The 21,134-nt window shown below is 41.5% G+C and overlaps 2 protein-coding genes across 4 annotated transcripts; both read right to left on the bottom strand.

Annotated features, from left to right (window-relative positions):
* Positions 1 to 696: 696 nt before the first annotated feature.
* On the bottom strand, positions 697 to 10,035 carry dcaf12 (DDB1 and CUL4 associated factor 12). Its single transcript, XM_071494990.1, has 9 exons — positions 9,604 to 10,035; positions 7,400 to 7,690; positions 6,040 to 6,327; positions 5,061 to 5,121; positions 4,724 to 4,917; positions 3,963 to 4,028; positions 3,416 to 3,578; positions 2,923 to 3,101; positions 697 to 2,735 (listed from the first exon to the last, which is right to left on the bottom strand). Exons 1-9 carry the CDS (start codon positions 9,661 to 9,663, stop codon positions 2,577 to 2,579), a joined length of 1,461 nt encoding a protein of 486 aa, XP_071351091.1. The 5' UTR covers positions 9,664 to 10,035; the 3' UTR covers positions 697 to 2,576.
* A 1,631-nt stretch (positions 10,036 to 11,666) lies between these two features.
* Positions 11,667 to 19,846, bottom strand: ubap1 (ubiquitin associated protein 1). 3 transcript variants are annotated; one of them, XM_071494991.1, is made up of 7 exons: positions 19,671 to 19,846; positions 17,520 to 17,580; positions 17,254 to 17,378; positions 15,907 to 16,722; positions 15,614 to 15,772; positions 14,923 to 15,024; positions 11,667 to 14,703 (listed from the first exon to the last, which is right to left on the bottom strand). In XM_071494991.1, the coding sequence occupies exons 2-7, from the start codon at positions 17,557 to 17,559 to the stop codon at positions 14,563 to 14,565; spliced, it is 1,383 nt and encodes a 460-aa protein (XP_071351092.1). In that variant the 5' UTR covers positions 17,560 to 17,580; positions 19,671 to 19,846; the 3' UTR covers positions 11,667 to 14,562. The 3 variants fall into 3 exon arrangements, with proteins under 3 accessions (XP_071351092.1, XP_071351093.1, XP_071351094.1); XM_071494992.1 differs by having other exon boundaries at positions 17,520 to 17,568; XM_071494993.1 differs by lacking the exon at positions 19,671 to 19,846 and adding an exon at positions 19,388 to 19,648.
* Positions 19,847 to 21,134: the final 1,288 nt, after the last annotated feature.

Here is a 21,134-nt window from a genome sequence, read left to right as displayed (position 1 = left end):
CTCCTCCCCTCCTCTCCCCTCTCTCCCCTCCTCCTCCCCTCCTCTCCTCCTCCTCTCTCCTCTCCCCTCTCCACCCTCCTCCTCCTCCCCTCCTCTCCTCTCCCCCCTCTCTCCTCCTCCTCTCCTCTCTCCTCCTCTCTCCTCTCCTCTCCCCTCCTCCTCCCCTCTCTCCTCTCCTCTCCTCTCCCCTCTCTCTCCTCCTCCTCTCCTCTCCTCTCCCCTCCTCCTCCCCTCCTCTCCTCTCCTCTCCTCTCTCCTCTCCCCTCTCCTCTCTCTCCCCTCTCTACCCTCCTCCTCCCCTCCTCTCCTCTCCTCTCCCCCCTCTCTCCTCCTCCTCTCCTCTCTCCTCCTCTCTCCTCTCCTCTCCCCTCTCCCCTCCTCCTCCTCTCCTCTCCTCTCCTCTCTCCTCTCCCCTCTCCTCTCCTCTCGATTCAACACTCACTATCACTCAGACTTCGTCCAAAGTGGGATTCGCTTCGGACTTTTAAATCTAAGCGCTTGTTTTTTTTCTCTCTGTTGTGCTTATGGAAGATGCACATAGATAAATAACTTCTACAGTATCCTACATGATCACAGTCCTCAGAGCTATGGTTGGATCTCACTAATGGCAACATCTAAATGAGCAGTGAACCGTTTTAATTGAAGAGCAAACCTTTAAATTGGATAAATGATGTCAAGAATGGAATAAAAGAAATGTTACATCAATATACATTTTATTTTTATTATTTACTCTTTTTAAAGATTTAATAACTTGTTTTTTTTCAGATGTTTATCTTACAATATCCTCAGATTCAGTCATTTGTAAAAACATTCATGAGGTGTGTATAAAAAAAACAGGGCATCACCAAGTAGACACATCAATCCACACACTTCCTCAGACATATACATAAAAATGTATGCAATTGTCCCTATGTATTTTACACATACATATACACATTTATATATAAAATACACTTTTAAAGTGTTGGTTATTTGTTCAATTCGTGGTCGTAATTGGGGTTTGTCAAACTGGAGAAAAGTTCCATGTAGAAAAGGAAAGAACTATGATCGCCTGTGGCAGTCTTTCACAGAAAGACTTGAGGAAGGCAAAAACGTAACTCAAGCCTACCCTGCCTCTACCAAACAAGGAAAAGAGCAGAATCACTCACTCCTTTATACAAAAAGAGGAAGAAATAAAAGAAAAAGACAGTTTCACAACTGCAACAACAAATGTATGTGCCTATAGCCTCTAACTCCAGTTCTCCTTGCATCCTTCTTGCTTGGTTGAGAAGATCAAAGTGAGCTACTACAGATCTTCTCCCCAGTTCCTGTGGAGGAGTCCCAGAACCACAGGGAGTGGGGGGTGTGGGGTCCAGTAACTAAAGGCTCCTCTGTCTAGTAATCATCATGTCTGCTGACACTTCACTTGTTACCAAAACTTAAAATCTCAGGGGTAAATTCGTTAATAACAGAATGGTTACAGATCAGGATTTGAACAGTCACCGGACAAATCTGCTGAAAGCATTCTGGTCGAAGAGAACAGGAACATAAGCAAAGGGCAAAAAGACAACATAGCCTTCAAAGGAAGCAGATATAAACACACCTGACCAATTGAATAAAGGTGACAGAGAAATGAGAAAATAAATACAAATAAAGCAAATTAGAATATCAGCAGGGGTATGCCTGTCAAATCACACAGTCATAAAATAAAATAAGTATTTGTTGGGATTAGTTAATAGCATAACAACAACACTGCATTTATCAATCTTAATGTTTCTCCTTTACACCATCTCAGTGAGAAAAGTAAGTCACTTTGATTGGCTTCTTCGTTTTACCTCCGAAAGGAGAACAGCAAAGTTCTTTGTGATTGTTGTGGGACAGGACGGGCTGTTCCAACCAGTAAATATTCTCCATCAAACGTCAACCCGCACTCCGGTTCAGTCCTTCGAAAATGATTCAGTCCTCCTTCCTCTCTGCCTCTCTTTTATTGCCGTCCGTTTCAGTGAGAGAATGAAAAAGGAACTTTTTGGAGAGAATTCCACGAGTATTTCACAAAGACACTGTCATTTATCACCGAGGAAGCAGCGGTAAACACTATCTTACGTACAAAAAACAAGCCAGCAAAAGACCACAGCCTAATCCTTCTGGATTGGATGAAAATGTTTAAAACGATGAGAATATGTGTTACTTTATTCTTAATGTTTTCAAAAACTCTTCGGAGTTCCTCAGTGGCAGACTTTCCAGCTCTTGAAAATTACTAGTTAATTGTTTGTACATTTTTATATGAAAAACAAAAATTAAAAAACGGAGTAGCTGAGGTAAAAAGGAGGAGAGGAAAATTTGCAGGAGAAGGTGAACAATGGTGGACACAAAGATACACAGGAACAAGAACAATATTCAAAGCCATGATACAGTGGGGGCAAGATCATGCTCCTGAGTCCACGTGTGAGCAAAACAGAGTGACAATTAAATGAGCAAGAGGGATACCGAAGACAGTGATGTCACAACGGACTTGAAGAGTGCAAGGGATGGAGGGACTGGTTAAGTAGAAATCTGGACGAGGATGTAGTGATAGAGCGATGGAGGTGACGAAGAGGCTAACTCCACAGCCCTGCGTAATTGCCGTGCAGGCCAGAACAGAGAGGTCCACCTGCTACAAACAGCTTGGTGCCGGAGTCGTCGTAGCAGTGGGTGTACACCGCATTGGGGAAGGAATGAATGTCTGAGAAGTAACTCCTCCACGTCTCATCGTGATTCTGAAAGCAACACACAGAGTTGGAGATCAGGAGAGGAAGATTAGGAGGGAAGAAAGGATGAAAAATTATAACTATGTCAGTAATCTGTTACTGCAATTCTACTAGATTAGTCAGAATCCCTACAGTTCAGGGCCTCATCTACCAATAAAGGAGGAGTTTACGGGGGAGAAAAAAAACAAACGTGTACCAGCCAGCCTTTCCCAGTAGTGAGCTTGAGGATGCCATCTCCTGGGCACTTCCGGTACCCCCCGGCTGGATTCAAAGGGTTCTCCAGGAATCTCTGAGCTCGGATGTCATAGAAGAGGAGTGAGCCTTGGCCGGTGCCCACTGTTACGATGTGTTCATAGAAACTCACGGAACGGATCCCTGCACAAACAGACACAGATGTCTTAAATCCAAAGATCCTCAAAAGTAAACCCCACCCCTCCCTGCTTGTTTGTGCTTTCAAACTTAACAGCTGGGTCCCTTGTAAGTTACCATATCCCTGTCTACCCACACAGAGTTCGGACACATATTTTAGTAATAAAGAAATCACAGTATAGCCACAACTATTGTGCATTTATAATATGGAGCACTTTATAATTTCTTTTAGCCAACTGGGAAAGGTATTTAATATGCAAACATCTTCTCCTGCTTGTCTTATTAGCTTCTTTTGGAGGTTTACCATACAGATCACTCACCACTTCCTCTCTCTCTGGAATTGACAGACTTGATGCTGTGTGTAGGCTGCCGTGGATCCAGAAAAGAGACGTGGGCCTGAGAACCCACAGCATACACCGACCAGTCCTGTCCATATGCCAAACACACATTCTCTTTGCAGTGAGGCAACTTGGTGGACAGTATCTAGAGGGAAACACATGAGTTAAAGATTTTAACTGTGAGCATTTTGGAAATGATCAACAACAGGTCAACAACAGTCCTTTTCTTTGTTTGTATGCATGACTGTCACGTTCCACATCTATCCAGGAGAAAACCACTGTGAAGCTTTATTAAATGAGAAAAGTGTAAGAAAATCTCAGAACATCAGTGGAAAACTTACTATTTTGGTGGGCAACAAATCTCATTCATTAAACTGAACTGACATTATGAAAAAAATACATAAATACAACTTTCAGCAAGCTCTAATCACCCTATTCATGATTAGTTAAATGCATCACCCTGGTACAAAGCATACAGGGGAAAAGGTTATAATACTGATTATTAGTCCAACCATGTATTTTAATTTACCTTGCACAAGTTGTGCTCAGCTTTCCAGAGGTGGAAATAGCCATCCAAGGACACAGCACCCAGTTCCTGAAAAGGGAAAAACAGCATGGGAAGACGAGACATAAACAACAGTGGCTGAAGTGTGTGGAGCAGAACCCAGAAAAAACAGATACTCCCAGTTGAAATTTAGCAAGAATATAACAAATCATCCTAAACCTCCAAACACTCTTCCCCTTTAGGCTTTAAAATACATTGTAAAAATTGTTAATATGCCTGTGGTCAGCTTGAAAAAAAAAAGATGCATCAAAACACATCTCCAGAACACACCTGCAGCATACTCGAACTCTACTGTCCATCTGTGTGCTCAGCATGTTTCAAATTTTGCTTTCTTAACCAAATATGTAAAAAATATGGGTAAATACACAGCTTCCATCTGCTGCTAGCTGAGTGAGGTGTTAACATTTACCTCCCATGACTATTGGTGCGTGTAACATCAAGGTCACTGCACAAGCGAAAAATAGAGGGAGTGTGTGAAGTGACGTTTTTCTGGTTAACCCATTCTTGTAAAAACAAATAAGCTGGTATTCTACAACAGCAGAATCCTGTATCACGCAGACAAATAAAATGGACTATGCCAATCTCCTGACAACAGTCAATTAACCACCATGAATATTTACCATTATAAAATGACACAAAGCTCCTCCCACTCTGTAATTTAAGAGATAATACACAGAGAGCACAATCACATGGTATCTGAACAGCAGCATCAGAAGGAACCTTACTTTATGGCTGTTGTTGAAGGCCAGAGCGCGGACTTTACAGTTGTATGGGTTGGTGTACTCCTTTGGGATGTCCTTGAGGGCACGGTGGGAGATGTGGGCGTAGGAGGGTACTGCCTCCTCATTCTGACTCCTTTCAGCCTGACTCATTACTTCCTCCGTCACCTCCCATAGCCCCATGGAGCCATCTCTGGATCCTAGGCATTAAAATACACACACAATATATATTACTGCCTGGACTATTCATCTGCTAAATACATACCACAGTGACGTCATAAAAAATAGCAAATACTGCTCAGTGTCCAATACTCACAAACCTTAGCTCATACATACAACTCACCAGAAACAGCCATGTTGTCGCTGATCCACGCTATGGAGAAGATCCAGTCATTGTGGCCATCCTGAAAAACAAAATGGCTCCTATGTATAATCAAAAACAAGTCATGCACAACCTCGTGTGCTTCAGCTTGATAATGCTTAACAGGTGATGCACACATGGTTTATGAATAATCAGCCAGTAATCTTCATATTCAGTACTCTTCCCTGGTTCTGTTTTACATAGCAGCTGTAGTATTGGTGTCTATTACAGCTATTTCAAGACCTGGCTTAGCTGTTGGCTAGCAATGGCACATCTACAGTGATCAATATTGATCAACGTGCCATGAACGTGTCATTTCAATAAATAAAGGTGCTGATCTTGAGAATCACTGTGGTCCAGACTAAAATATCTCAACAACAATTAAATTGACTGGCACAATATTAGATAAATACATTCATTCATATGCATGTCAAGTACAGCTGAGACTGATGAGAAGTCAGTTGCTACTGTCCTCTATCTCTTGCTGAACGAAGTGGGAATTTTGAAAATGTAATGGCAGTAGATGAAAAGTCAGTGGATCATCCTCCATAGCCCATTAGTAAAGTCGTAGCAAACCAACCAGTTAAGTTATTAAGATATTTCACTCTTGACCACAGTGCTGATACCAATCAACATCTATACAGCCCCTCTGCTGGTGAGGCCAAAAACCATCTAGCCTGGTAGTCAACACTAGTTAACATATATTACAGACAAATCATCTGACAATATTGCACTATTTAAGTCTTTTCAGCAGTATCGACCAAATAGCCAAAACTTACATCTTCCTTGGATGAGCCATGCTTACAGGACTTAGACACTCAGACTGGCGCATGAACAGTTCAATGGTTATTTAATAACTAAATGAGTCATCACTAAACAAGTAATGGTGAGCCAAGAATGGTTCATTAAACACAAACCATAACTGGATGTCTGTAAACCTAAACCGATCCAAACCACTTACGTCTCCAACACAGACAGGATCCAGTGTGGGCAGCTGGTAGATGGCCAAGCTGTTGGGGTTGTCTCCTCCTGTGGCGAGCAGCGTTCTGGATGGGTTGAGTTCAATAGCGTGGATTCCACAGCCCTGCTGGTCCATGCGGGAACGAGAGCCTCCCGTGGGTTGGTAATGCCGGCCCGCCACCACTGCACCCACTGCACCCACTGCCCCAGAACCTCCACCGTGACACTCCCTGTCCTTCAGCATGGGAATGCGCGTTATCTGCCCCGTCAGGACATCGGCCACGAAAAGCTGAGGGTAAAGGCAGGAAAGCAAATGTTCAAACAAAAAAAAAAAAATCCAGAACTATACCAGTGAATGTTAATGTTTGTGTCCAGTGTTCTGATTCAAACACAATGTTTGGACAATGTTCAACACATATAAACATTAAAGAAACAAAAGTAGGGATATTACCATAATGCTCAAATTTGTTTTTGAATGAACACATGCTGATAGAAAGTTCATTATGGTTCTTTCCAGGATATTGGAATGTATGAGTTCTATTAGTCTACATTTATTATTCAAATCAATAAGGAAATCTTCAATCTTAACCCCACTCATTACCTGAAGACACCTGAACTCTTTCACTTGAGGCAGTAACTAATACCCAGCTCTACAGGGGCAAACCACCAATTTCCAACAGGGTAACCTGGCTTCAGATTTGGCGTTGCTGAGCCTCACCCTACACTGCTTCACACTCAACTGCTCAGGTCACCTGACTGGAAACCTTTATTTTCACCTACAAATTCTGTCATGTATATCATAGGTCAGAATATGGCACCTCAAAAATATTTTCACCCACAACCCAAGTCTTTTTTTGCCAACTGCAATGCTTTACTTTTGTTTCACTCACTGACCAGGGATTCCTCAAATGTTTTATGATGGAGACAAAAAATAAAAATGCAATAAATACTGCCTCCACTAATGTCAGAAGAAATGCATTTTTTAATGAAATATTAGTATAACTAATATTCAGCCACAACGAACAAAGGTCATCTAATTTCTTTCCTGAGGGTCACCAAGGTGACTTTTGTGATGAATCAGTGAAACAAAACAAAAAAGTAATTCAAAAGACTGACAGAGAGAAGACCCTTTTCACAGCAGATGTTTTGACTTGTCACTCAGGAAATGTTCAGATGAGCCAGTTCCAGGGCTCTGGTAACACTAACCCTGCACCACTTAATAGAATGGAGCTATTGTTAATGATATTATTTACACCTCTGTTTTACCTGCTTTGACAAGTCACAATGTCTGCTGTAAAAAGGCTCTATATATGGTAACGGCTAAGTAATAAATGCAGGTTAGTAATGCAAGGACATCTCACCGTGTTGCACTTGGTCCCACACACCACCTGCCGGTGATTGAGCCACTGTGAAGCAAACACCTTGTTAAGCCGCCCCAGAGAGAACTCCCTCTCCTTAAGGATGCCAGGGAGCCTGCCGGCTGCAAAGCCCCGGAGGCTCCGCTGGAGCCGCAACTCATGCTGCTGCTGAGGTCTGAACTCCCGCCCCCGGAGGGCACACACCACCGAGCGCCGACTGCACCACCACTGCTGGGCATGACGTGACGAACAAGAAACACGGCTCCGCTTGTGTGGTGCCTGACACCAGCCCAGCTGGTGAAAGAGAGCATAAAAGGGTTAAAGGGCCTTGAGATTTTTTGTGGGAAAGGCACAAGACTTTTTTCAAGTTCAAAGTGTTTCAGAGACTATAAATAATTATGTTTTACATAAAACTGTGGATAGGTTTGCTTACAATTAAGTTGGTTACCAATAGCACATTTACAAATAATATGAAAATTAAATAAGTCTCAAAATAATATGATCTAATTCATCACATCTTTTTCAGCTTTCTTAGTCTCTTATTTTAATATCACACCAACTCCCAGAGGACAGTGGACACATATGAGTGAGTGGATCGTGGGAGTATTACAGCAAACATACACACACACACACTGCCACTTCAGGCTGGGTCAATGCAGGCCTAGTGCACACAATAGGACTGAATTTGATACATCTCCCTCAGTATGTCAGTGGAGGTCTAGACTACACCTCATGTTAGACCTTAGATCACCATAAAACCTTTTTACTGCACAATTCACAATTTACAACCTCAGTTATAAACACAGATTTTTAAAATGACATTCCAAATTATTCTGTTGGTTTATCATTTTTGCTTTGGTTTTATAAATATTATACATTATTGCCAACATATAAATTTGTCAAAATGCAAAAATAATATTCCTTGTGAATCGTCACATATGAAAAAGGTAACAGAGAAACTGCCACAAGAGCTAGTCTTGAGGTCAAATGATGACATCACCAGGTAGATGACTTAATTCATTTTAAATGCTAAAGCAATGCTGAGCACACCAAGGATTGGTACAGCATTCTGTATTGACTTAAGTGCACACCAGTAGCGAATCTCTCTGGTTGCTCACACAGAGACAAGCATCTAAATTCATATAGTGAAATGATCGACCATTTTTAATAGCCCAGCCCTAACCTAATAATTAACACCCACTTTAAGTTGTCCAACAGTCCTGGGCCACAGAAAAGAAACACAAAAGCCACACCAAGGTATTTACAGTCCCCAATTCTCAAAAGAATATGTGGTGCTATCTATTGTTTTTTTTTTTTTCCTGCAGTTTTAGTTATGTGTGATGTGAGTGATCAATAGACTGGTCAAAACAGCTGTTCATGTAATGGTGAAGGAATGTGGCCCCACAGGCCCAAGGCGCGACCTGACAATGTTGACATGCAATGCAGCATAAGCAGATGGTGTAATATTTTAAATACCAATGTGGTGATCCTGCCTATCAGTTTCTTATTTATGCAAAAGAATATTTTGCGATGTGACAGCCCAGGACTCAGGACTGACTGTACAGGCAAGATCTTCGTGCTGATGGGGAATACTGTATGTCAGTTCGAGCAGGTGTCCATTATCTACGGTTAGTCTGTCTGCAAGTTAGCTAGCTAACTGTAAGTCAACGTTTCAGCTAACGTCAATCTTAGCTAGCTAAGGAGAAGCTACAGCTTTGTCCTGGTAATTAACTGCTTTAGGCAGATTCAGTTTTCGATTATGAGTAACGCTGTTCTGGATGGGAATGTGAGAGTGACAAGTGATGACCCCAACCTAGCAAAGGACTGACAGCCTTATTTACCAACGACTATATTATTTTATCGTGACCACAACCGAATAATGGCCCTACTCAGGTAGCATAGCTAGACCTTTTGCTAATGTTAGCTGTCATATTGATAACGGACTACCGTTGGCTAACGTTATGCTAACATTAGCGGGCACTGACTTTCCAACAGATTCACTGTGTTATTGTTTAAACATGAGCACATCTATGGTTCATTAATGTGTGCTTTGCCAAAGTGATGCAGTAGTCGGTCTGTCCAAATGTAATCAATATTCTGCCTATGACATAGAGTTTATCAGCTAAATCCAGCTGGCCCAGTGCTAGTTAGCATGCTAATATAACCGACTGTACAGCTAATACGGATCCGCACCGGTTTCCGCCTACCTGTTGTTGGTCCTTGGGCTCTCCTGCCTTCCTTTTCCTGCTAACTGTTTTTCTCGCCATAATCTGACACACACAGTTCCCTCACCCACATGGAGGGTAAAAGTGACGCTGGACACTGGATCATATAATGGCGATATGCTATTTTGTTCCTTGGCCCTAGCTGGCAGCGTCCGACGACGAGGGAGGGCGATCACATACGGGAGAGGTTGGTTAGTCGCTGGCTAAGATTATCGCTGGACTCCTATCGTTATCTCCTCTCCTGGGCTCCCAAACAGTGCTGCGCTGGTGCCGTACAACCTATCCAGTTACCACAGAGTCGCTGGCTAAATCCAGAGGATTCACACTCTCTTTTTTCCTGCTAGGTCGCGTCAGCAACGGCAAAAGCATTGAGTAGCGCGCAGCCGCACTCAAATTAAACAACAAAAACAAGGTCGTACGTGAACGCGAACGTCATGCGTGCTCGTTCACGCGAAATGCGTGCGGCCATCGTAGGCTAATAATCAGCTGATGATTTTAATATCTCTCCGTTTGTTTCAATGACAAATTGACGGTGCAAATAAATAATTTTGTATGATAAATGTTATTATACAATTGTGTAGGTTCAATCTGCATCAATATGCATTTAATAACTGTAAGCTTTTACTTTTTAATAAAATAATTAGAATAGTATCTATAATATTGATATAATCACCTCCTAAACTAGAATGTGCATTTTCATATACAATTGGTAATTGCTGCAGGCTGTTGCTGCTGCCGAAGCTTGCTGCTTGCTTGCAGCTCCTGCATCTTACTTTCAGCTGCAGCACCAGCTGCTGCTGCTGAAGCTGGCAGCTACTGAGGCTGGCACCTGCAGCCCCTTTTCTTTCAGCTGTCAAATCTGACAGCACATGGAAACCACAGGTGAAAGATTTTTTTCTTGCATAATAGTGTCTAATCGTGAAAACATTAATGACTGTCCACACTGTGGCGTTATTACAGCCGTTTTTGACTGTGAAGCAATTCACCATGGACCGGATGCCAGGTTTATGTTCTGTATTCGTCTACAGTTTTCGAGATGGTACAAATTTTATGCACTCATTAAAAAATAATATTTCGTTAATTATAAGTTACGTCTACATGCCGTTTACAAGCTAACGTTGCATTGTCAGGCTTGACATTGTCTAAGTGGGACCATGTTTCTAGGTATCACTGCTAAACAATTATTGTTTTTATTTGTTTGTTGTTGTTGTTGTTGTTTTGCCATAGCGCCTCCTAGTGGCGAAGCTGTATGAAACTCGGCAGTCTTATTTGTGGTTTCCGGCTGTACCACTGAGCCAAATTTGGTTGCACCTGGATGACGTATTTAATTGTTATAGTAGATTGAATTTATTTGACCACACCCACAAAAGACATGTCATCATGTTCAATCAATATGGGTCGTGTTCAGGATGTATAAACATAAGTTTGGTGAAACTTGAATCAAACTTGATTCATCATGTTTCCTCATTTTTAGAAAATCATTTAAAAAAAAATTCAAAGCGCTTATCTCCTAAACACGCTTTACTGTTAACTTAATGTTCATGTTAACTTAACATGAACATTTTAGATTTGGAACCATATTTCTCGCTGAGAAAATGTAGGACTAGTAGCGAATCATAAATCTTACAGAAGAAAAGTGAATAGTTAAGACTGAGGATCTCAATAATGTGACTGCTTGCAGTCAACAAAGAAATCTCAAAAGTCTGCGCTCGCTTCAATAATGTAGTTGTGTTATGTGACTGTCATTCACAAAAATAATGATTATTATTTTATTGTGCTGTGTTCTGTCCGTCTGCTAAAACTGTTGCACTGTGAACATTGAGGACTTCTGGTGGCAATCCGGGCATTTTGTAATCTCAGAATAAAGACAAGAAATCCTCATCTTGATATTATATATTCTCCTAACAGTGGGTTAGCTGGATTTTCTGAAGATGGCCATTATTTGTATGAGGACCAAAAGATGGTGATGTGGAAATCTGAAATCACACAGATGACTGTGCGCTATGAAGGACCTTAACAATGATCCATTAACAGACATCAACTGCTACTTCACAATTTCTCAGTTTATTCACCCTGGTAAATTCAGACAGGCCAAATATGGTCGCCAGTCTGTTCCATATTTGTCTTTTTTCTGCTGACTATGCCTCACAGGAGGATGTTTCCAGTTGCCACTGACGTAGATGAACAATCATCTGTATTGTTGCTCCCTTGTCAAATGAACAGAGAGTAAAAAATACATTTGTTTAGCACACAGAAAACAAAGAGCAGGAGAGTTGTATTTCCTCACCAACTTCATGAAACACATTTAATCTGTCATGACCATAGTTGAAAAAAAAAAAAACCATTGTCAATTTAAACCCGGAAAGCAACATCAGCAACAACCAAGTCTCACCACTGAAAAGATGTGCACATTTAATCGTGGATGTTCCAGCTCATTCAAGAGGAAATTGAACATGTTGCAAATCACATTCTAGGAGCTTGGGAAAGAACACTCAGCTCACCCATCTTCTATTATACCATTAAGATCAATGTTCATTGGATTAATTAGAGCCCCGTGTTCTATAAAGTGGTAACTTGAAAGTGGATCTGATATATAAACCCTTAAACTTGATTCCTTAAATAATGAGAATCTAGTTGCATTTCATCCCAACACAACCAAAAGATCACAATAGAAATGGAAGGAGTCATTGATGGAGAAGGTCCAGAACTTGCTATACTGTATTCAGCCAAGCTTTTGTGGCTGTCAGAGGAGAGGCAAGTGGACATTAGCTTGCTTTCTGTGTGATTAAAAAAAACCACACTTGAGTTATGTATGGAGACGATAATACCACTTATGTGTCTGTAAGGTAAGAGTACTGTTCATCTTCATCACAGTAAATCAAGATGGAAGGCTGTTTAAGAACAGAACACTTATTTGCCAATCTTAATGTCAACCACATACCACACTTTGAGTGTTGGCCGAAGTACAGATACTAAGTCAAGTAAAATGATGTCTGTATTGACAATAAACGGCACAATAAATAAATTTATCAAACTCAAGGGTTGTTCTAAAATAGACCGGTAGCTAGAAATGTTCTACTTGCATCTGTGGAACACGTGACAAGTACTGGACCTGGCCCAAACTAAGTGTCAGTTGAGTCACATTTTGCTAACTTTGAGCCCTTAATCTGTTACCATGCCTCTCACAATCCCCATCAGTACCACAGAGCTCAATATTATGGACATTTCTGCCACCTTGGCCCGTGGTGCATCTGAGCAGACATGCTTTTTAAACATATGTAGCATGAAACTCAGGAGGTCCATTAACACATACTGAGAAAATAAAGGATGCTGGCCTTCTTTTAAAAAATGACACCTAATCAACATTTGGGAAAATGCTTTTGACGTGTGGTGACTGAACCTTTTTTTTTTTTTTAAACTTTACATTTAAGACTATAGAGATGCCAACAAACCTAAAATCAAGATTTGATTCTGACTTCATATTACATGTGAGAAAAAAAGTGGACAAGTCAACAGAGTCACTTTCGATGAGATTTTGTGGCATGAAATCCAATAAGAGAATAAATTATATAAATCACTGAAATCAAACCTTTTCTAGTTAAATCCGAATTTCAACCAAGGCTTGAGGATCATTCCTCGTCTCCCAACAATAACTTGAGGCTCAAAATGCCAGTCAACAGTCACACAATATGAAATATCTCTATTGCACTGTGATGAGGCTGCAAAAGCATCCCTCACTTACATTTTTTTCTTTTTAAACCACTCACTCCTCTCCAGTCTGCAAACAGAAATAAATGACAGTTAAAAGTGTCACTTTTGTAAGTTAACATATCTTACATATCAAACTCTTTATTTTTAAATGAAAGTGTCAGTGTACGATTTTAAATAAGTTGATAATTATGAAATGTGTGTGCGCCTGTGCAGTTTGTGACACCTCAGTGCCGGTGGGTTATGGGATATTTTTAATATTTCCTACAGAGGAACTTTCCCCATCTCTCCCCACTCCTTTAACAGGCCATTCCAGTGCAGGTCAAAGAACATACTGGGGCAGTAGTATCTCTTATGTTCTGAGTTATAATGACTAAGGATCTATTTAGAAGTTCGTACAACAGAAAGCAAAGAAATGGAATCTTAAAAGTGAGATGAAAAAGTGCTCAAAAGAACAGAAATACAGAGATGAATAAATGAAAGCATAAAGTTGAACAGAACTATGTGCAGGACACCAGAGCAGAGAGGGCACTTTTTGAGAGTCAGTTCTCTGTCTGGTGGCTGTGCCTTTTTTTTTTTTGTTTGTTTTGTTTTGTTTTTTTTTTCTTAGTTTTAATATTAGTGGGTTCAGTTTGGAGAGAGCCTCCTCAAGGCCCCCTATGCCCTCCACCATTTACTGGGTCTGCACTGAGCAGTGGAAGATGGCAGCTTAATTGTTTGGGAGTGTCAAGAGTCAAGAGTGTCAAACTGGTCTTTCTGTGTTGCACTCACTGTCACCAGCTCCCAATTCTGCCCTGCAGCTTTTCCTGCAGTCATATAAACACTTCCAAGTGGAAGCAAACCAGAATGGCATCAAAATGCCACAGCCCAATTCTTCCAGTTTCTCCCTCTGAGCTCAGTCATTCTTCACATTCTTGAATAACCTATCAGAGTCAAATCCTGGAGCCCACCCCCAGGGGGAGGAAAAAAAAAAAAAAAAAAAAAAAAAAAACACCACCATGAAGAATTTTTACACTTTGACCCCCTCAACTCTAGGCACACAGTCTTTAAGAAGTGCTGAGACACAATATGTTTTAGCACAGAGAGAAATACAACTGTTTCCCAGCTGTCCCTTCCACAGCCAAGGCGAGGACAGGGCATGGTGTGACAGGGTAGGCAGAAGGAAAGATGCTGTGTTGGGTGGTAGCAGGAGGCAAGCCCTGGTCTGGGCTTTGGTTGGCTGGCTAGTTTGGCTCAGCTAGCTGCGGCACGAGCCATCAGGTCCTCTAGAGCCTTGTCCTGATCATTGTTGTGGACCAGCAGCACCTCTTTGATGGCATCCCGCTCAAATCCCATTTCACCAAATCTTGACATTAGTTCAAGGAACTGCAAGGCCTAGGAAGGATGAAAATAAATATTAAAACTACTACATATCATAATCTATTACTGTAATCTACAGACTTGGCTAAATTAGTGAATGACAGGGGAGCGTAGAGGTATAACTCATATCAAAGACTGAACATTGTTTTCTAGCTTCCAGTGATCCGACTTCACATATAAACACAATGCATGCTCTTGCTCATGCTCATTTACATAACAGCAAAATGAACTAACCTTTTCCTCTGAACATTGGTACATCTCTAAACATTCCTCCACTGCTGTTGCATCAAAGCCCCGCTCACACAGACGTCCAGATAAAATAAGATAATCCAGTACCTTGAACACAAACAATAAGTCCAAGTTTATTATGCTTCTGCTTCAAACGTCATATTCATTACATTGTAAATAAGTATTACATAGAAGACAAACAAAAGATCAATATTAGGTTCCTAGTTTTATTTTGTGAAAACAGTAAAAAATGATATTATGGATTGAAGATGAGATGATGTTACTGTTTTGTGGGGTTCATTTACTGCCCTCTTTATGCTGTATGTGGTGGCTTAGTTCATCATTTAAAACCAGCGGGTACAAATTAAATCTGAGATACCAACTCCATAGAACACATTAAATATATTGTTTTTATTTTTTATCTACTGCTGTCATCATGATGTTACAATAGTTGGACAGGTCACTTTGTTTAGTATTAGCTACACAGATCACAGAAGCTGATCTATTGCCATGACTTTTGAGACAGCAGACAGTGTAATGCAACAATTTTATTTTAATTTGAAGCTCTATTTACAGATATATTGGTGCTTCACTAAACATAATTGCACAAGCACACAAATGATGAACATAAGCATGCCGGACAGTGAGCATGCTAGGAATCCAGATTTCTGTGCATTGGTGTGAGAGGGAGTCGCACCTGCTCCACATTCTGCCCTTGTCTCTGCATGGCCCGTAGGACACCCTCATAAGAGTAGCCCATGCCTACAAGGGTTTCCACACACTGCCGTTCGCTGGGGGTCATGCTGAGCAGGGCTCCGCCACACGGCAGACCAGCAGATCCTGACCCTGGGTTGGCCTAGTGAAAAAACATGAGTGAACATCAAAAATATTCTCACATTTCTTATTTACCATCTCTTAATCTGAGTTGCCTTACCACACACAAACTATACATATAATTAGTCATATACTGTATGCAGTAAGTACACTCACCAGTTTTGGTGTGCCAGTCTCGTGGCTGGGGGGCTGTGGCTCAGGGGCAACAATAACTTGCGTCTTGGGTATGGTCGGGGGGCTGCCATTGGGTAGGTTCTGTCGTGGTGCAGGGAGTGGGCTGTACCTCACTGGCTCTGGGTCGCCAGAGTCAGAGAGCTTGGGAAAAGTCAGAGAGCGGATGTTACAGGGTCGGTCGTCTGTGTCAAACCCCGTCCTCCCAGGATGCCCAACCCTGTCCATGTCCAGCAAGGCAACCAGCCCATTGGGTTTGTGGGTAAAGCCTGGTTTGGCCGGGAGGCTGGTGTTGGTGCTCGGAGGAGATGGGCTGTTTCCGCGTGACAATGATCCTATTTGTGAGACCTCTGGTGGGGATACAGAGGGAGGAGGCTGTGGTTGGGGCTGGCTCTGGAGGATGTTCCTGAGCTCCTCCTTATCGTCCAAAGTTTTGAGCTCCAACTTGTCAAAGGGGTCCTCCTCCCGCTCAAAATCAGCTAGGTTGAGGCTGTGCGGCTGAGGGGTGCTTGGCTGGGTTTTCCTGGGGCCAAGGCTCGGGGCAGGCAGTGGAGTGAGGATGGCGTTATGGCTCAGCCCCGCCAGGACGGGGTTCAACGCTGGTGGCAGAAGGTCCTGGTCGTCTGCAGCAGACCGGGGTATCTTCCCTCCACCACTATCAATGTCCTGGCCCTGAGCCAAACACTCTCTGCTCTCTGCCTCCTGCTTGGCTGCTGCCTCTTCTGCTCTGGCCTCTGCTGCTCTGGCCTCAGCCAGTTCAACCCCCCACCGCACACTACGCCTCTCCAAAGAAAAGTCATACTGTTGAGATCGTAGTAAGAGGAAGAATGGGGGTGATGTGCAAACAGGGCACATACGGTAACAGAGAAAAGAAAAATAATTATGAATACAAGAGTCACATGATATTACAACTCCAGTTTAGACAAATAAACCATCTTAAGAACCTGTGCAAAATAATTTGAAGTTGCTGTAATCTGTAATACAAAATAAGAATAAAATAAGGGCACTCCAGCTTTTCAAGCAGGAGTCGTCAGCACATAGCAACACCTGAAATAACTAGACGCAAACTGTCATCCCATGCGCTGCACTACAACTTTCTGTCTAAATTGCTATTAGACAAACATAGGTAGTTTGCTTGTTTCCAGCATAACTATTTATCACCAAAATGCAATATTTACAAAGCAGGACTGAGAGCAGGGCCCATAATGATCAGCGCCATAATATGTAAAGGTCAACTTGGTTCAGCCCTGCTGTGAGGATGCTGCAAAGATGCATGCAAGTGCAGCAGCTAAAACCAGTGGAAAGTCAACATCTCCCCTATACCTGACTTACCTGTGTGTCCACAAGCAAAGAGCCACAATCAGGCAGGCAGAAACCGACAGGCAGCCCCACTTTGGCTGGGCAGCGGAATTTTTCGTTAATCTTGAAGGGAACGTCATCAAGGTAGCTGATGGGTCCTGTGCACAAAAACAAAATGATCATAAGTTAGAGGAAGAGACACTTGAAGTATAGGCACCAGCAGATCTTGAACCTACACTTCAGTCACAGCTCAAAACATCAGTCAAACAGTGAAACAAGTATTAGAAATAGGCCCTCACCATTGTTGTATGCATCTGATCCAGACTTCCTTGCAGCCATTTAGAGACTCTGAAAACAGACCTGAGTCCATAAGTTAGTGAGCAACAGAAGTGCCAAGGTTTTTAATTGACAAACAGTTGATAATTACAAGTCATAGGTGAACAGTTATAATCAAAGCATATAAGCAATGACACTTTATCACATGGTTGTGCAAAATATCCCTTCTATTCAAATTACAACTCTTCATTATCCCACTGGCTTTGGATATCAAGTCACATAATCCCATTACTTGGTCATGCCGTGCAACAAAGCCTGACATTATCAACACACAGACGCCACTGTGTTCACATCCGCTGACACGGAACTTTGATCTGTGTGCTGGTGTAGACCCATGTTCAGTATGAAAACTGATTAATTTGATCCATTTACACAGTTGAACAGGGCTGATTTGTTAGTATAATGTTCTTAAAGCTCCAATAAGATACATTTTAAATACACAATCAAATGGCTCACTGCTATACAATTGGGTTGCTAACACTGCCCACAGCATTGAAAATCAACACCCAACTCTTCATCTCTTTGCTTTTGTGCGCTTGTTCATCTAATTAAATCCCAATCTCAACAATATGAGACTATAGCCAGCTATTTCTACAAAACAAACACACAAGCCAACCGTACACTACTCACCCTGCACAAAATGGCAGAAAATGAATGCCTGATGAAGAGAGATTAACATCTATCAAGCCAAACAGAGACAATTTTCTCAAGAATTTGTGGGATCAAACTTTTGCTCAAGGAAAGCGAGTATCGGTCCTGGATTCACAGGACTTCACAAAGATCACTAGGCTGCTCTGCGTCTACCGGACACGCACAGGAACGACAGGTTACAGACACATTAGCCATCAGAAAATGATTATCAAATATATCTTACATCTTGAATGCTGCTACAATTCACTGAGATATTAGCCATAGATTCACTTATAGATTAATAGTTTCATTTATTACCAGTAAAACGCACCCTCTCTCTGAGAGAGAGAGAGTAAAAGAAAAATCACCAACAAGAGACCAATAATGTGGCTCTAAGGACCTTAATATATGGCCTTATGACTCATCATGGTCAAATTGAAGTGGATTTCTGGCACTAAAGGGTCTAAAAGCATGTTATTGGACATGTGACTTGTGCCTTCTGGTGAAAATATATAAAATTGTCCCAAAAGGCCCCAGTTTCTCCAAGAGAGTGACCAGGGGCACAAATACGAAAACAGAAACTTGTAAATACATCCGAGTAAAACTGCTGCCTACAGGAAGTTTTGATGTAGTACACTGACTTGGGAACTGGACATGTCGAGTTTCGAGTTCAGTAACTCTAATTATCACTGGACCACCCGCTCTCTGACCGATCATGCGTGGAAATGGGCCACATATGACCAGAAGATATATCTCTGTCAGATTTTCTCGGCGGTAACAAATGTTAATTTAGTAGTTGGCCTATTGTTAATAGCTTCAGTGCTTAAGGATATAGTTACATAACATCCCACCACCTAAAGTTGTCCGCAGCTACTCAAACAACTCAGTACTCCCGGTTAGACCACAGTCGAGACACAGTGACAACCACAACAACACAGGACAGCTCGCCAGTGGTTGGGTTAGCGGTCTTGGGGGCAGCTAAACTGCTTCTAACTTACAACGATAACGAAAGCATCGCAGTAACTGTGCTTCATCATGTTATCAGACAGGTTTACGGTAAAAACCCGACATTTCAGGGCACCCAGCTGTCACGTATGGCTCATTATATCGCCAGCAGACACGCTGCTGTACGATATATTCATTAGCAAGCGTTACCTAAGTTGGGGTATCGTTAATTAGCAACAAGCTAAGCTATTAATACCTCTGGTTACTGCTTGTTCAACGCGCGAACCGCAAACATACAGAAACACTTGGGCCAAGAAGTCAACGCCTCGAAAACACTGGTTGGAGTCACTTAAGTCGCTCAGTCCCCACTTGCTGCTGGCTGATATTTTCGGTGAGAAGCTACCGATCGTGCTAACACGCTTAGCCTCGGCAGTGGCCTGGCTGTAACGTTGTGTGTCTAGGTAGGACAGACGGCTGTCTCCGCTGACACCGCCCCTGAAACAAAACTGAGTCCACATGTAAACACACGCTCCTTCTACCTGTGTCTGCTCCGTCTTGTTCTTTCAAAATGCGAACGACGTCTTGTCGAGGCGGCACTCAAACTTAAACTGTTCCGAATGAGTTTTATTTATTCTGAAATCTCTTTCCTGCTTCGGCGTAAGACGCCATCTTGATTTGTCAAGCTCCCTTCCACTGGTTCCTGTCTGACGTCACTCACCTACATGACGTCAGACAGTCGCATCACCACATCCAGCTGTGAGTCAAGGGGCTGGCACACTGATAGTTTTTAAAGGAAAAGGTAGCGAAAACAGTGCTCGGTTTTTGAATCTGTTTTTCTCTGGTATTTTAGGAGTGCAACAAAATGCATTTACAACCCCCCATACTTAATGTATAGAAGGAAAATAAAAATGAAACACGAAAAAGTCATAAGCAAAATACTAATCTAATCAAATACAAGGTAAAAGTGTGTTAATTTTAACATATCTAAATAAGCTTTTAATAAAAAGAAGTGCAGTTCAGATCATTTATCCAAAAACTTTAGAGGGTTAACAGAGTTTATTAATTTGTATTATGTTATCTTAAGTGTAGTATTTGTTTGACAAGTGGAAAGAGTCATCCACAACAATAATAATGATGAAGTGACATCCAATCACCCTGTCAGTGGTGAAAAACACTAAACTGCCTCACACACCAATTTTTATGCTGCCCTTTAATGTAATTCTCTCCAGAAATGCCGAGAAAATGTATTGTCCTGCTAGTCCACAGATAACAGCCTGGGTCTAAGTGTAAGAACCCCCTAAGATGTCTGATTATAAGACTGAGTAATAGATCACCATCTTCTGCTCCTAATCTTGAATCAAAGTTTGCTGATTTTGATCCATGACACCACAATGTAAACATGTCTAGAATTAGTTAGTTAGGGACAGGCATTCATTTTAAAGTTCAACTCGCTGACATTTTAAATAATATTTTAAAATGATGTTAGTGCATCTGTGTGTGCTGATGATGATGACCGCAGTGTATGAGTGACTTATCATAAGCATGGCCTAGGATTTTTTTTCTTGGGTCTCACTAGTACAGTTGGTCTCAATTAAACTTACTGAATAAAAAAAGCTTAACCACCTAACCAAAGACATAAGATTGTGAAATATAGGAGATATAAATGACTTAATAAAGTACCTAAAGTGGAATTCATAAGATTTTTTTTTATTACGAATTCAAGCAATGTGATATCTGATCAAATCATAGACATAAGGCTAAAGTCAAGCAACGGATGTTAATTGTAAGTCGACAAACTTCATAAAAGGCTAAAACAACAAAGTAGCCAACTTAAATAAAAAGAAAATGGAAACAACATGTAATTAGCTGTTATGTTATTTTGCTGATCATTAAAGTGACGCCAATTGAAATATATATAATAAGGCTGATTTTTCTTTTTTTTGGGTCGGGGGTTACGGTTGTTACGTCTATCTTAAATATCTTAAATATCTTAAATATCTTAT

Source organism: Trachinotus anak, unplaced genomic scaffold (genome assembly GCF_046630095.1).
Source record: "Trachinotus anak isolate AG129_WGS33_773 ecotype Australia unplaced genomic scaffold, CSIRO_AGI_Tana_v1 ptg000013l, whole genome shotgun sequence".
In the NCBI taxonomy this organism is placed as follows: domain Eukaryota; kingdom Metazoa; phylum Chordata; class Actinopteri; order Carangiformes; family Carangidae; genus Trachinotus; species Trachinotus anak.
Note: the sequence above shows the minus strand (reverse complement) of the source record. Positions and strands in the feature narration are given on the sequence as shown.

Coding starts and splice junctions, on each gene's coding strand:
- dcaf12 (XM_071494990.1), bottom strand. CDS start 9,663: ATGGCGAGAAAAACAGTTAGCAGGAAAAGGAAGGCAGGAGAGCCCAAG. Junction 5,122..6,039: donor ATCCTGTCTGTGTTGGAGAC/GTAAGTGGTTTG, acceptor TTTGTTTTTCAG/GATGGCCACAATGACTGGAT. Junction 3,102..3,415: donor TTCCAGAGAGAGAGGAAGTG/GTGAGTGATCTG, acceptor CTGTTTGTGCAG/GGATCCGTTCCGTGAGTTTC.
- ubap1 (XM_071494991.1), bottom strand. CDS start 17,559: ATGGCTGCAAGGAAGTCTGGATCAGATGCATACAACAATG. Junction 17,379..17,519: donor ATCAGATGCATACAACAATG/GTGAGGGCCTAT, acceptor TTTTGTGCACAG/GACCCATCAGCTACCTTGAT. Junction 14,704..14,922: donor ACCAATGTTCAGAGGAAAAG/GTTAGTTCATTT, acceptor CATCCTTCCTAG/GCCTTGCAGTTCCTTGAACT.